Genomic DNA, 13,417 nt, shown 5'->3' on the forward strand with positions numbered 1-13,417 from the left:
GCTTCCTTGACGGTGCTCGACACCCAATCCATTTAGACTGGGAACATTCGTTCATTCGAAACCAGAGCATTCACAGTCATTCTGTCAGATTTTCAGGGCATTTATAGGTCACTTGCTGTTCATTTTAGGGCATTTCCAGGTCATTTTCTGTTGAATTTGAGTCATTGCCTATTCATTTGGGTGAGTCCCATTTCCCAGGTCACGTTCTGTTCTGTAATAAATAATGAACAGGAAGTGACCCATAACATACCCCAGGATCAACAGGAAGTAACTGAAAATCAACAGGTAAATGACCTTAAATGGCCCAAAATTACCTCATTGCCTGGCATTGGCTGCTACTGACGGCCATAGACGTTTAATCCGTTCAAATGGATTGGACATCTAATAGTAATAAACTCATTCCAATTCACAGCAGAAGCTTGTTTTTCCTGTTTGTTAGTTGTTTGTAAAATACCCAAGAATGATTTCCTGACCAATGTATCGATAATCGTTGTATCGCCATATCGTCAGATCATCGTTATCGTGAGCTATGTATCGCAAACCGTATCGTATCGTGAAGTACCAAGAGGTTCCCACTTCCATTTGTAAACCCGTCAACAATCCAGCGTCTAAAGAACACTTTTAGAGGGGGTAGGGGGAAAAAATACATTGGTCTGACGCAAGATGGCCGCCAGTTACTTACGCAGCTTACAACTCTTTTGACACTTAGACTTATACATATATCTAAGGACAAATATCGTGACGTCACATGCGTCCCACATGCCCAAATGCCAGCTCCTCAGTTCTAGCCCCTGGTTACGTTTTATAGATGGCATCATCTCTTCCAAAACAAAAATACATGTAATAAATTCATTTTTAAAAATATTAATACATGTGAAACAATATAAACAGAAAGTGACCCAGAAATGCCCCAAGAACAATAGGAAGTGATCCATAAATGCCCCAAATTTAACAGGAATTGAGCCAATATCAATAGGAAGTGACATAGGAGTGTCCCCATATAAATAGGATTTGACCCCAAAAACAACAGGAAGTGACCCAGATGTGACCCAAATTTAACAGGAAGTGACCCAGAAATGCAGTACAATTAACAGGAAGTGACCCATCATGAATGCCCACACAATTACTCCAGAAATTGCATTAATTATGTGTCATAATACAAATTTAGTTTTTAATTAGGCTACCAAAAATAGTCAAGAGAATAAGAAGCACCCGAGGCTTTGACTACTGTGCCATTCCTCAAACATGAACTCATGGTCCACCACTGACTGAAATAGACGTCCAATCCAATGGGACTGGCAGCGATCCAATGTATCTGTCCCACAGCCAACACGTCAGACTTGAATTTCATGTTACTTGGTAAGCGGGCGGAGTGCTCGTCGTACGAGTGTGGACATTCAGAGAGACTCCCAACTGGCTTGGTGACATTTTTACCCCCCAGCGACGTGTGACACCTGCATGTTAAAAGCTCGCCCGCCGGCTCGCCAAATGCCACTTTAATTTTTTTCACGGCCTGCTATCGCAACACGGAAACTGGCAAGCACCAAAATCGAATCCATCTTGAAATGAATCCGTGATATCAATACATCAAAATGAAAGGAAATAAATCAATGTTGAAGTAGGAATAAAGAAATACATTTTGAAATTTAAAAAAAATAAAAACTTTCATCATTGAAATAAGTATCGGTAATATAAAATACAGTACATTTACTAGAAACTGCTATTTCTGCACCGGGACACTCGCTCTTCTGATCCATAAACTTCTATGGGTCAGTTACTGTACAGCTCACTTCCTATTGATTTTTACACGTCTACTGCAAATGAATATTGGCTCCAAAAATTGGTTATCGGCCCCTCTAAATACTAATAATTAGGGTTGGGCATTGTTTGAATTTGAACAGTTCCGATTCCACGTTTCGATTCCGGTTCCAAACGATTCTCTATTCTGATTCTTTTAATCGGCAGTGTCAAAAAACAATTGCAGTTTATATTATTTTCTTCTCGATATATATTTTTTTAATTATTTGAACTTTCAATGAATTTTGCAATGAATTTCTCACAGAGCTATTTTTTAACGTGTACATAAATATCAGTGTTTGAACTTGTCCACAGGAGTGCACTTTCACAAAGATGTTGATTTTTCAAACGCTCACGGAGAAAACATTTACACGTATATATTTTGCCTGTTTTAGAGTGTCTTATACTGCAAGCTTTATTGTATTGCATCGTTTTAGATGGTATTTAGGGAGTGTTCTGTCCCTTGATCTTAAGTTGACTACTTTTTAAGTTTGGTTTCTTTCTAAACTGATATTGTTCATCCACAAGATGTCAATAATGTGACTCCGAACTCTACAGTTTTTCTTTTGTTTTGCTCTGTGCGCTTGGCTTCCCCTAGTGGTGACTTACTGGAAGCAGCAGGCAAAAAGAACTCATTATCTAGTTGGAAAAGAATCCTTGAGGTGTACAGACGCTCCACCCCTCCTCTTCACTACATAGTTGGGAACCCTTGATAAAACAAAATCTGTAAGTTTGCACGTTTTAACAGAGGGTCTTATATCATTTCGGTGTTTATTCTGCTACTTTGTTGTCAGATGTAAAGCGAAGCAACACGTTTTTGTGCTAAACTAAATTAGCCACTTCAGATGATTTGCTCATAATGGAACTAGTCTTCATGTAACTTCTTCGTGGTGTTCGGCAGCCGGCGGTCAAGGCATCAAAACTTGGAATCGAAATATAAAAATTTGAACGGTTCCGGGAGAACCAGTGTGTTAGTTCCGGATTCTATCGATGCCCAGCTCTACTAATAATCTGTATCGTTCCGGAAAAATCTATATCGGTAGATCTCTATACCCAAAATCAACAAGAAATGACCAATAAATAGGAAATGACCTGGAAATGGCCTTAATAAGGGAACCTCTGATTCAAAGACTTGTAGGCTCTAATAAGCCAAAATTGTTCTTTTACTGAACTTTGTCATTAGAAACACATAAAATATTGCCATTGATTTAAAAATCGATAATATTTAGTACATGTTTTGACCTACGGAGGGCGCCATGTGTTATGTGCGCAGTGGAGGCTCAGGGTGATGACGTAGATCAGGGGTTGGGAACCTATGGCTTGCGAGCCAGATCTGGCTCTTTTGACGGCTGCATCTACATAATCTTTATTTAAAAAAACAACAACAAAAGTTTCATTATACTCCTTTGCGCATTGTGTGAAATGGCGACGGTCACCGGCGACTAGAAAGCCAAGACATGAAGCAGTAATTTCAGTGGGAAAGTGGCAAACATACATGTTGTTGTGTCTATTTATTTATCAATCAAATAGGCAACGCAGATGACGCAGAGGCACTGTTCAAGTGGGGTTGCCGTATTTTGCTGTTGAAAACAGCGGCCGATGTGTGCATGTGCGTGAGATCAGGAACTTCCCTCATTTTCAGTTTCGTTTTCTGCATTCAACTTTAGAAACACTTTGAGAAGATGGCAAAAAGAAAAAAAGACAAGGAGTATCGTACTTTTCAGCAGGACATTAGGACATAAATGCGGCACTGTTTTTTTCTCTCACTTTGAATGTGTCAACATATGTAAGCAATTTATCCCAGTTCAGCGTGATAGCAAGGTTTTTACTATGAAAGGGACAACAAGAGGGGAGGATTTATTCAAGTCCTTCACTGAGTTTGCTAAAGAAAAAAATCTACCGATGGATAAACTTATTTCGGTGTGCACTGATGGTGCGCCGTGCGTCCTTGGGAAAAACAGGATTCGTGGCGCTTCTTCGTGAACATGAAGAGAGACGCAAGTTTCTCAACGCCTGCATGAAGCTTAAAGTGCGTATGACAGGATTAAAAAAAATTTTTCTTAAAACGCATTATTATGTGAATTACAATCATATTTTGAGATGATTCGACTATATACAACAAATTGGCAAAGCGCAGATGATGAGAAATGTTTTTTAATCTGCGGTTTAGCCACGCCTACCATTATAGGGCTCTAGCATCCTCAACAGGAGGAAGACGTCAGCAGGACAATGGTTTAATCCGATTTAGACTTCAGCCCATTGACGGGGGATTATTCATAATAAGGAAAATGCAATGAAGAGAGCAGCAAAATCATAGGCGGAGTTAGACTTTTTGGCCAGGGGGGGCACAACTTGTTGATAACCCCAAAACGCAGTGTCAGCAATAAAATTAACTTACAAGAATATGTATAATAATAAGTTGAAAATGAGCGTTATTTTTTTTGTTTTCCATCATTCTTGAGGGGAATTCTAAATCAGGCTGCTTAGGATAGCTATACTTTTCGCCAAGATCGTCATCCATTGAATAGGGTGCGCACGCCTGTGTAGTGCCAATGTAGTTACCCCAGTCAAAAATTGTATCCCCTAGGCGGAGCCATATGGAGGTAGATTTGTGTCTTCATTATTCGATCAAAAAAATGTGTTTGAATGCAAAAATAAATTTGAAACTCCAAAAAATGCATTTGAAAGCTATTTTTCTTTGAATTTTTGTATTGAAGTCAATTTTTATCTTTTTTTGATTGAAGTAATGTTGTTTTGCGTTTGGGCCACATTTTGGCTAGGACATTTGTGTCTTTATCATTCAATCAAAAAATAAGTTGCTTCAAACAAAAAATATATATTTTCAAACAATAAATCACATCAATCAAAAAAAGAAAATTTTAAATCATAGAAAATATTTGCATTTGAACACTTAATTTTTAATTTAAAATGTTTTGATTTTAGCCTTTTTGTTTTTGGGCCATATTATGGGAAGGACATTTGTGTCTAAATCATTCAATCCCCCAAAAAGTGGCTTCAATCCCCGATAAATATTTTCAAACAAAGAAAAAAAACTTTGAAAAATAAAATTGTCCTCCCCTAATTATAAAATAATAATATGCAAAGCAAATGACCGTCTAAGGTGCTAGTCACATGATCTGTTCGAAAAATAATTTTGACCCATTATAAAAATCTTTTCTTTTGCTCATTTCATTCATTTTTGTTGTTTGCTTTAATGTTTTTACAACTTTTATACATATATAGGAAAGTCAATTACATGCAATGACACTTTTCGGCCACCAGGGTGAGGGGTCAGCCTGTTAGTGCTCAGACCATACGCCACACTACATCAAATTGGTGTGCATGGCTGTCACCCCAGGAGAAGACCTCTTCTGAAGACTGTACACAAGAAAGCCCGCAAACAGTTTGCTGAAGACATGTCAACAAAGCACATGGATTACTGGAACCAAGTCCTGTGGTCTGATGAGACGGGCGGGCTTTCTTATGTACCGTCTTCAGAAGAGTTCTTCCCCTGGGGTGACAGCCATGCACACCAATTTGATGTAGAGTGCGGTGTATGGTCTGAGCACTAACAGGCTGACCCCCCCCCACCTCCTTAATCTCTGCAGCAATACTGACAGCACTCCTGTGCGATGGGGACAGATCGGGACGGGTTGGGTCAGCCAACCCGTCGTTGTACTGGGGCCACGGCGGGCTGTCAGTGCTCGTCGCCGGGAATGAACGCTAAAAATAGCCCATTCTCGGCCGACATCGGAGCACGGAGCTGCTCGTGGGCTAGCCAAGGAAAGCGCATTCTCTGTGGGCACACAAAGAGGACCGGGCGGGGGCGACAAGCCGCCGATCGCCAGCCACAAAATGCCACTTCCTTATTAAAACGTGTGCCATGATCCCAGTATTTGACATAATACAAAACACGATATTTACTCACTTCCTCGTAAGTCCACTGGTCCCACAGCTGTCAGAATTGTTTACACCAACCTCGGGGTGAACGGGAATTTTTTGAAACCCAAAAAAGCTCATACGCCTCTTCCTGGTGCAGCAAAATTTTTCTCCAGCACATTTGGCAGGGGTGATGCGAAAAATAAACTGATTAATCCGCTAAATCAACTGAATCCGCAGTTGTTGTACATACTGTAGTATTGGATGTATACTGAAGATGACTGTCCTGCTGACGTCACATTCGGGAACCTCGTCAATCCAGGAAGTCGCTCATTTTCATGTCGCGGGATTAAAAAAAACTGAATAAATATATAGTTCGCTTCCACACACATCCAAGCGGTCCATTTCATTTAGGAGCATAAAATACCGCAGAAAATATTCAATAAACATGCTTTTTGCTGTCATACACACTTTAACCCTACCATGTATCAACCAGACTACAAGGCCATCAGCAAAACCATGCAGAACCAGAAGTCACATTAATGGAAAGAAATACTCATCATTGATTAGCAACAGCATAACAATGTTATTAAATAGAATTCAGAGACTTATTGTACTTTAAAAGTGTTGAAATTACCAGTACATAAAATGCGCACATTACCTGATATTTTAGTTTTAAACATATTGTATGCTTCTCACAGAATTACATTAAAAAATATGTGGTGTTCATGGCTCTCTCAGCCAAAAAGGTTCCCGAACCCTGACGTAGATTGTCACTATCACGATACAAACACTACCGGGTACCTCCAAGTCCTTCTACGCTGCAAGACGTCCAACACATGCACACATCGGTTAAAAGCGGAGTACTTACTTTTTATTTTTTTATTGAGTCTTTACCTTTTCATTGCCTCAAAATACTTTTTGCATGTGTTTCCCTCTCATACTTTTAAGCATTGTTTTTTTGAAGCAGCTTTAAAGCAGATTGTTGATCTGTTGACCACAGTAGTCACATAGCGTATTCAAACCACCCTTATTTGATATTACTACATTTGAGTTTTTTTTAAGGCATCTTTATTATGTTGTCTGTACGCATTGAAACAAAACAGGCCGAAAGCACACGGTAGTACTTTGGGTGTCAAATTCACCTCTTGGAGCACGTTTCGCTGGTGTAGCACATTTTGGCAGAGGACCGTGTTGTTTTTCCTTCTCTCGTCTCATCTCATCCCGTCTTTCCTGTTCATTTTGTTTTTGCTGCTCGTTTTGTGAAATATCAACAGTGCTGTCATGCTCATTAATGTTCCTCTCGGCTTCAAATTAAAAGAGTCACTCAAGTTATACTATGGAAGCCCCGCAGTGTAACCAAGTGATGTCATCGCCCTGTGATGTCAACAATGGCGACCTACTAGTTAAACAAATTTTATAAATTGTATAAAAACAAAAACATAAACAGGGGTTTTAATATCAAATTATTTTAACTCATAATAACGGTTATCTTTTAAGAACTACAATTCTTTCTATCCGTGGATCCCTTTAAAATAAACAGGAAATGATTCAAAATGTTCAGGAAGTGACTATTTGACTGTTATGCCAAAAAATCAGCAGGAAATGATACAAAATATAAAGGAAGAGACCTGTAAATGCGATTAAATGAACAGACAGTGACTTAAACCGAAAGCTACCCGTAAATGCCTCCAAAGTAACATGAAGTGACCCACGGGAGTTTAAGTCAGTGCATTTTCTAGTTAATTTTGAAGGGTACCTATGTGCACCCCCCCTTCTGTGAAACATTTCTAATCTCCAGTGAGATTTTCACACTCAGCAAACCAAACACCCGCCCGCCCTTAGTACCTGCAAAAAGCAGAAGTGAGCAGAGGGCTTTCTGGTATTTAAAGAAGTGCGCGGAGGGCTCCGGAGCGCAGCGTCCGGGGCGACATGCATTGCAACTTTAGCGCGGGTCTGCTGGAGCGCACCCTCCCGGGTCTGCTGTCGGTGGAGTTTGTGCTAGGGACACTGGGCAACGGGCTGGCCCTGTGGATCTTCTGCTTCCACCTGCGGCCCTGGAAGAGCAGCACGGTGCTGCTCTTCAACCTGGCGGTGGCAGACTTCCTCCTCTTGACCATCCTGCCCTTCCGCGCCAGCTACTACGCCTCTGGCATCCGCTGGCGCTTCGGCCGGACGCTGTGCGACGCCTCGCAGTTTATGCTGGCGCTGAATCGCACGGGCAGCGCGCTCTTCCTCATGGCCATCGCCCTGGACCGCTACGTGCGGGTGCTGCACCCGCACAGCCGTCTCAATTCGCTCAGCCCCTCCAAGGCGGCGTGTGGGGCGGCCGCCCTTTGGCTGGTGACGGTGTGCCTGACGGCCAACGCCCTGAGCCTGCGCAACTTTCGCGGCGGCTACTGCGAGAGCTTCCTGGTGGAGACCTCGGCCCGGGGCAACCGCCTCTGGCACAAGTTCAACTTTCTCTTCTCCTGCTGGGTGCCGCTGCTGGTCATCCTCTTTTGCACGGTGCGCATTGCCATCCGGCTCCGGGCCCGCCAGCTGGGCCAACGCGGCAAGGTCAAGAAGGCCCTTTGCTTCCTGGTGGTGGTGGTGGCGCTCTTCGCCGTCTGCTTCCTTCCCAGTAATGTGACGCAACTGCTCATCTGGATTGAGACCCGCCGGGCCTCCGAGCGCCATTCCGGGGAGATGATGTGCGCCGCCATGGACAACCTGACCGTCACCTTCTACGTGACCGTCAGCCTGACCTATCTCAATAGCGCCCTGGACCCGCTGGTCTACTACTTCTCCAGTCCCACCTTCAAGAGTATCTGTAGAAGATCCCTGCACCTGCCCCAGGGCGAGACCACCGAGAGCACCGAAAAGAGGAGCGGGACCCGCGAGACGGCCTCGCATTCCTGCAGCCAGATTTAGAGGCGCTTCAAGAAAAATCGCTTGCCAAATACTTTTGTCAAGGCATTGACTTTGATGAGAATGTTGCCCCTACCAATATGGCTGTCCCGAGGCTGTTTTGGTAGGAGCGATGAAAAGTATTTTCATGCTTCTGCCCTGAAATGAAATGAGTTTATCACGGGCAGACTTCCAATCTATTTCAAGCAGAGGCGAATGATTGGTCCTTCATTCATTGCCTACGTCTGGCGCCGTCCATGGCAGACAATGAGTGAATACTTTGACATTGATCAATTAAGTCAACCATGACTCAACTCATTGACTTGGATGGGAACATCCCCATAGGGCGGACATGTTGGTAGGGGTCATGAATGGACTATGCATACTTCCACCTTGAATTAAAATTAGTTTCTCTATAGTAACCTGTTCCTCTGGCCAAGATGCACTCTCCAAACAATTAGTTTTTTTCTCGTAGACATCCAAACCATTTGAAGCGGGAGGGCAGGCAACAAATGAATGTTCGCTGCCAACCCTTCCGCTGCAAATGGATTAGACGTGTAGCGGCGTCCATTGCAGCCACTGATTTAATAGCAGATGCTTTGACATTGATAAAATAAGCTAGTTGGGACTTCATGTTAATGTCAATGCATTGACTTGGATGGGATAGGTCACAAATGAAAGATCTTTTCATGCTTTTGCCCTCAATTGAAATAAGTTGATTACTAGTAGACGTCCAAACCATTTAAAGCGAAAGTTGCTGGCAGCGAATGACCGTTCATTCATACCAAGTCTTCCCGCTTCAAATGGATTGAACGTCTACTATTGATAAACTCTTCAATTCACAGCAGGATTGGACGCCACATGATTTGATGTCTCATCGTCAATGGCACTAAATAGTTGATTTAAAAAACATTTAATTGTGCTTTTAACTTATCTTGTAACTTTTTTTTTTTTTTTTTACTATGGACAGTTGAAAATTTGTAAAACTGCCGCTGCAATAAAGAGCAGAAGGTCTCCTCCGACGTTGTCATGTTTTTTTCACACCTCAAGAGATTGACGCTTCTCACTTCCTCTTTGAGTGCGATGATTTGCACTTTCACAGTAAAAATTGGTCCATTTCCCAGAAGAATGAAATTCTCAGAATAAAGCTCACTCACACAAAAGATGCAAATAGTCTTTTCAAATATAACCCCCAGTCCCAAATAAACACCTCTGCAAGTTTGTTCGTTCATCATTTCCGTTCACTTTATTCCAAAAGCGCTCACTTTAAAACAATTGCGCAAAGTCGGCGACGAGCTTCGAGCGCGGCGCTTAATCGGATGTATGACGATTCCACAAATGTAGGATTGCGAGAGCGCTTTTTGAGGGGTTCTCAAAAGTCTTGTTTTTATTTTTCACTTTTGTTAGCTGTCGGCGTCCCCCTGTTGGCCTCACTGCACCTGAGGAGCACATCAAATCACTTCTAAATAGTCTTACTTTGTCTTCTAACAATTTTAGCATTTTTCATGATGTAAAACCGGATTCTGAATAACTCCTAACCTATGGGCAACAAAAACACCAATAAGTGTGTGTGTGCATGCCCTCTACTGGCAAATTCCTAAGGTATAGAGAAGGCTGACTACTAAATACTTATACTAACCCTGGGCAAAAAAACAATAACAATACTTTTCGTCATATAATTTTTGGCAACAAAAATAAAAACCTGCGGCAAAAGTCGATAGTTTTAAACTGTAATTACACAACCAGAGAAGGGGGGGGGGGTGCTGGTTCGACGTGAAAGCAGCTCTGAGAGGGTATTTAGTACAGGAGTGAAAGTGACCTGTCACAGGGCAGCATTAAAGTCTGATACTGTGGACAGACTTACTTTTCTGGCCCGTAACCTTTAAAGCAATGGCTGTCTTGTTTGCTGATTTGTAACAGTTTACAAGCTGAACATTTTCTTTTGTCTAATTATTTTGTTGACATTGTCAGACACCGAAAGACTTTATGCACAAAAGGCTTTAACATGTTGCTGAGTGTAAATTAAAATTAGTTTGTCTATTTATGGTTATTAGATTTTTGGGATTGCATGTCTGCCCCAGATTTTGTGTCATGTTGTGCATTTTGATTACCTCATGTGCAATGTTCTGCATTTTGTTATCTTTTAATTTTGTATAATGTTCCTCATATGTGTGAAATTCTGTGTAATAGTTTCTCACCATGCATGCAGCGTTATTCTGACATTAAAGATTGGTTAAAGCACAATCTGGTTTTGTGAATTTACACTCACTGATAAGAACATTTTTATCGTGATAACAATTTTTGTCATATCGCCCAGGCTTAATCTATACTATTTTAATATACTTTATTATTATTTACAATTATTAATGTTATTATTTACTAATACTATTTATCATAATTATTTTTTTTAAAAATATTATTATCTTATACTTTTATTATTTTCATTTTAGATTATTATTTTCATTATTATTAGTAATAATATACTGTATTACTTTTTTATATCTATACAGTATACACTTGATACTATATTTATACAATAATTTCGCAGTTAATCAACTGACTGCCTGCCATTGACAAGGATAGTCATCCAGTTTATTTCAAGTAGAATGGCTGGCATTGAATGATCATGTTTCAGCTGCCATTGACAGCGTTGGTTCATTCCCCCCTCCCAGTCATAAGGGATTGGACGTCTAGCGCCGTCAATGGCAGCCAATGTGTTAATTTGCCCTACTACAAAAAATTCAAAAGCAATGAAGTGCCATATTTCAATGTTTGACTCCAAATAGAACATAAATTTAAAAAATGTTTGATTTGTAAGGGGTAAATATGTTGATTTGTTCAGTCACACATAAAGACCAGGTACCAATTTAGTGGCCCAAAAAATCAGTTGCGAAACCTCAGTGGCAAAAAAAATTGAGTGACAAAAAAAAAAAAAAAAAAAAAAAAAAATCAAGTCAAAGATTCAGCCCCAAACAATTCAGTAGCGAAAACTTTGTTGCAATAAATTCACTTGTGAAAAATATAGATACCAAAAATTCAGTAGCCAGAATTCAGTGATGAAGAGCGAATTTTCCTCCAGAATTTTTTGAAGCTGACAAAAATTCAGTATTAGGATTTCCATGCTGGAAAGAAAGTCAGTGTTCCAAATACATATTTACTTCCATACATTTTTGTGGTAAATTATGTCAGAGCCGTCAGGCCAACAAAGTCAGACTTACCGGCGGAACGGGTAACTGATTCGTCTTGGCTAGCTCGCCATCTTGACCGCGCCGGATCATGTAGGTGCTGACAATCTCCCTGATCTGAAAGGTCAAAAAAACAAAAAAAAAATCTTGCCAGTTAGCTCATTTGCTGCCAACGACAGCCATCAACAACATGCTAATTTCTAGATTTGGTGATTTCTGAAACGTATGGAAGTATGGATACTCATATGCTATTTTTGGATACAATATTTGAATGCAAAAGTATCGATACAGTTATATATTTATTTTTTGGGGAAAAAAAGTTACAAAAAATATGTCAAAAGGCTCAGTGACGAAACATCAAATGGCAAAAAATTTGCGTAAAATCTCGTGACAAAAAAATTTCAATTGCGAAAATTCAGTTGCAAAAAAATTTAGCGACAAATTTCATTCATTCATTCATTTTCCGAGCCACGGGGGAGCTGGAGCCAATCCCAGCTAACCATGAACAGTAGGCGGGGTATACCCTGAATCGGTTGCCAGCCAGTCGCAGGGCACAATGAGATGAACAACCTTTCACGCACACACTCATACCTACGGACAATTTAGAGTGTTCAATCAGCCTACCATGCATGTCTCTGGGATGTGGGGGGAAACTGGGGTACCCGGAAAAAAACACGCAGGCACGGGGAGGAAATGCAAACTCCACACAGAATGGCCGGAGCCCGTGATTGAACCCTTGATCAAAGAACTGTGAAGCAGACGTGCTAACCACTCTGTCGCCGGAATAAAAATTTCTGCCTTAAAAAAAAGAAAGAAAAAAAATCAAAAGCGAAAATTTAGTTGCTTGTGATCTGATCTTTGTCAAAATCAAACAGATGAAAAAAAACTGTCTGTTTTAACTAAAGCCACCCAAACATTTATAGGCTTTCATATTTAATGTGGATAGTATGCGAACAATGATAGAACGGAGAAAAATAAGTAAGGGAACCATTACATTTAATATTTTGTGGTCCCCCCTTTGGCAGCAATAACTTCAACCATAAGCTTCCTGTAGCTGCAGATCAGTCTGGCAAATGGATCAGCACAAATCTTGGTCCATTCTTCTCCACAAAACTGCTGTAGTTCAGTCAGATTCCTGGGATGTCTGGCATGAATCGCTGTCTTCAGGTCATGCCACAGCATTTCAAAGGGGTTCAAGTCTGGACTTTGACTTGCCCACTCCAGAACGTGTATTTTGTTCTTCTGAAATCATTCTGAAGTTCATTTTCTTCTGTGTTTTGGATCATTGTCTTGTTGCAGAATCCATCCTATTTTTAGCTTTAACTGTCTGACAGACGGCCTCAGGTTTTCCTGCAAAACATCCTGATAAACTTTTGAATTCATTCTTCCATTAATGATTGCAAGTTGTCCAGGCCCTGAGAAAGCAAAACAGCACCAAGTCATGATGCTCTCTCCACCATTCTTCACAGTGGGGATGAGGTGTTGCTGTTGGTGAGCAGTTCCATTTTCCTCCACACATGACGTTGTGTGTTACTCCCAAATAATTCAACTATGGTTTCATCAGTCCACAAAATATTTTTGCCAAAACGTCTGAGGCGTGTCCAAGTGCCTTTTTGCGAACATTAAACGAGCAACAATGTTTTTTTAGACAGCAGTGGCTTCCACCG

At 40.9% G+C, this 13,417-nt stretch overlaps 2 protein-coding genes across 2 annotated transcripts in view; one reads left to right on the plus strand and one right to left on the minus strand.

Moving 5' to 3' along the window:
• Positions 1-7,608: 7,608 nt before the first annotated feature.
• Positions 7,609-10,265, plus strand: LOC130912982 (hydroxycarboxylic acid receptor 3). The gene has a single exon (XM_057831194.1). The coding sequence runs from the start codon at positions 7,609-7,611 to the stop codon at positions 8,587-8,589; it is 981 nt and encodes a 326-aa protein (XP_057687177.1). The 3' UTR covers positions 8,590-10,265.
• Positions 9,794-13,417, minus strand: part of kntc1 (kinetochore associated 1) — a 144,673-nt gene continuing 141,049 nt past the window's right edge. Inside the window, exons 58-59 of the mRNA XM_057831191.1 lie at positions 11,784-11,867; positions 9,794-10,004 (exon numbers count right to left, since the gene is read on the minus strand). Coding sequence (XP_057687174.1) covers positions 9,996-10,004; positions 11,784-11,867 — 93 coding nt within the window. The 3' untranslated portion in view covers positions 9,794-9,995. The remainder of the gene's footprint in view (positions 10,005-11,783; positions 11,868-13,417) is intronic.

This window comes from Corythoichthys intestinalis, chromosome 3, assembly GCF_030265065.1.
Source record: "Corythoichthys intestinalis isolate RoL2023-P3 chromosome 3, ASM3026506v1, whole genome shotgun sequence".
NCBI lineage: Eukaryota > Metazoa > Chordata > Actinopteri > Syngnathiformes > Syngnathidae > Corythoichthys > Corythoichthys intestinalis.

Excerpts from the sequence above, each read along its gene's own strand:
- LOC130912982 (XM_057831194.1), top strand. The coding sequence starts at position 7,609 with ATGCATTGCAACTTTAGCGCGGGTCTGCTGGAGCGCACCCTCCCGGGT.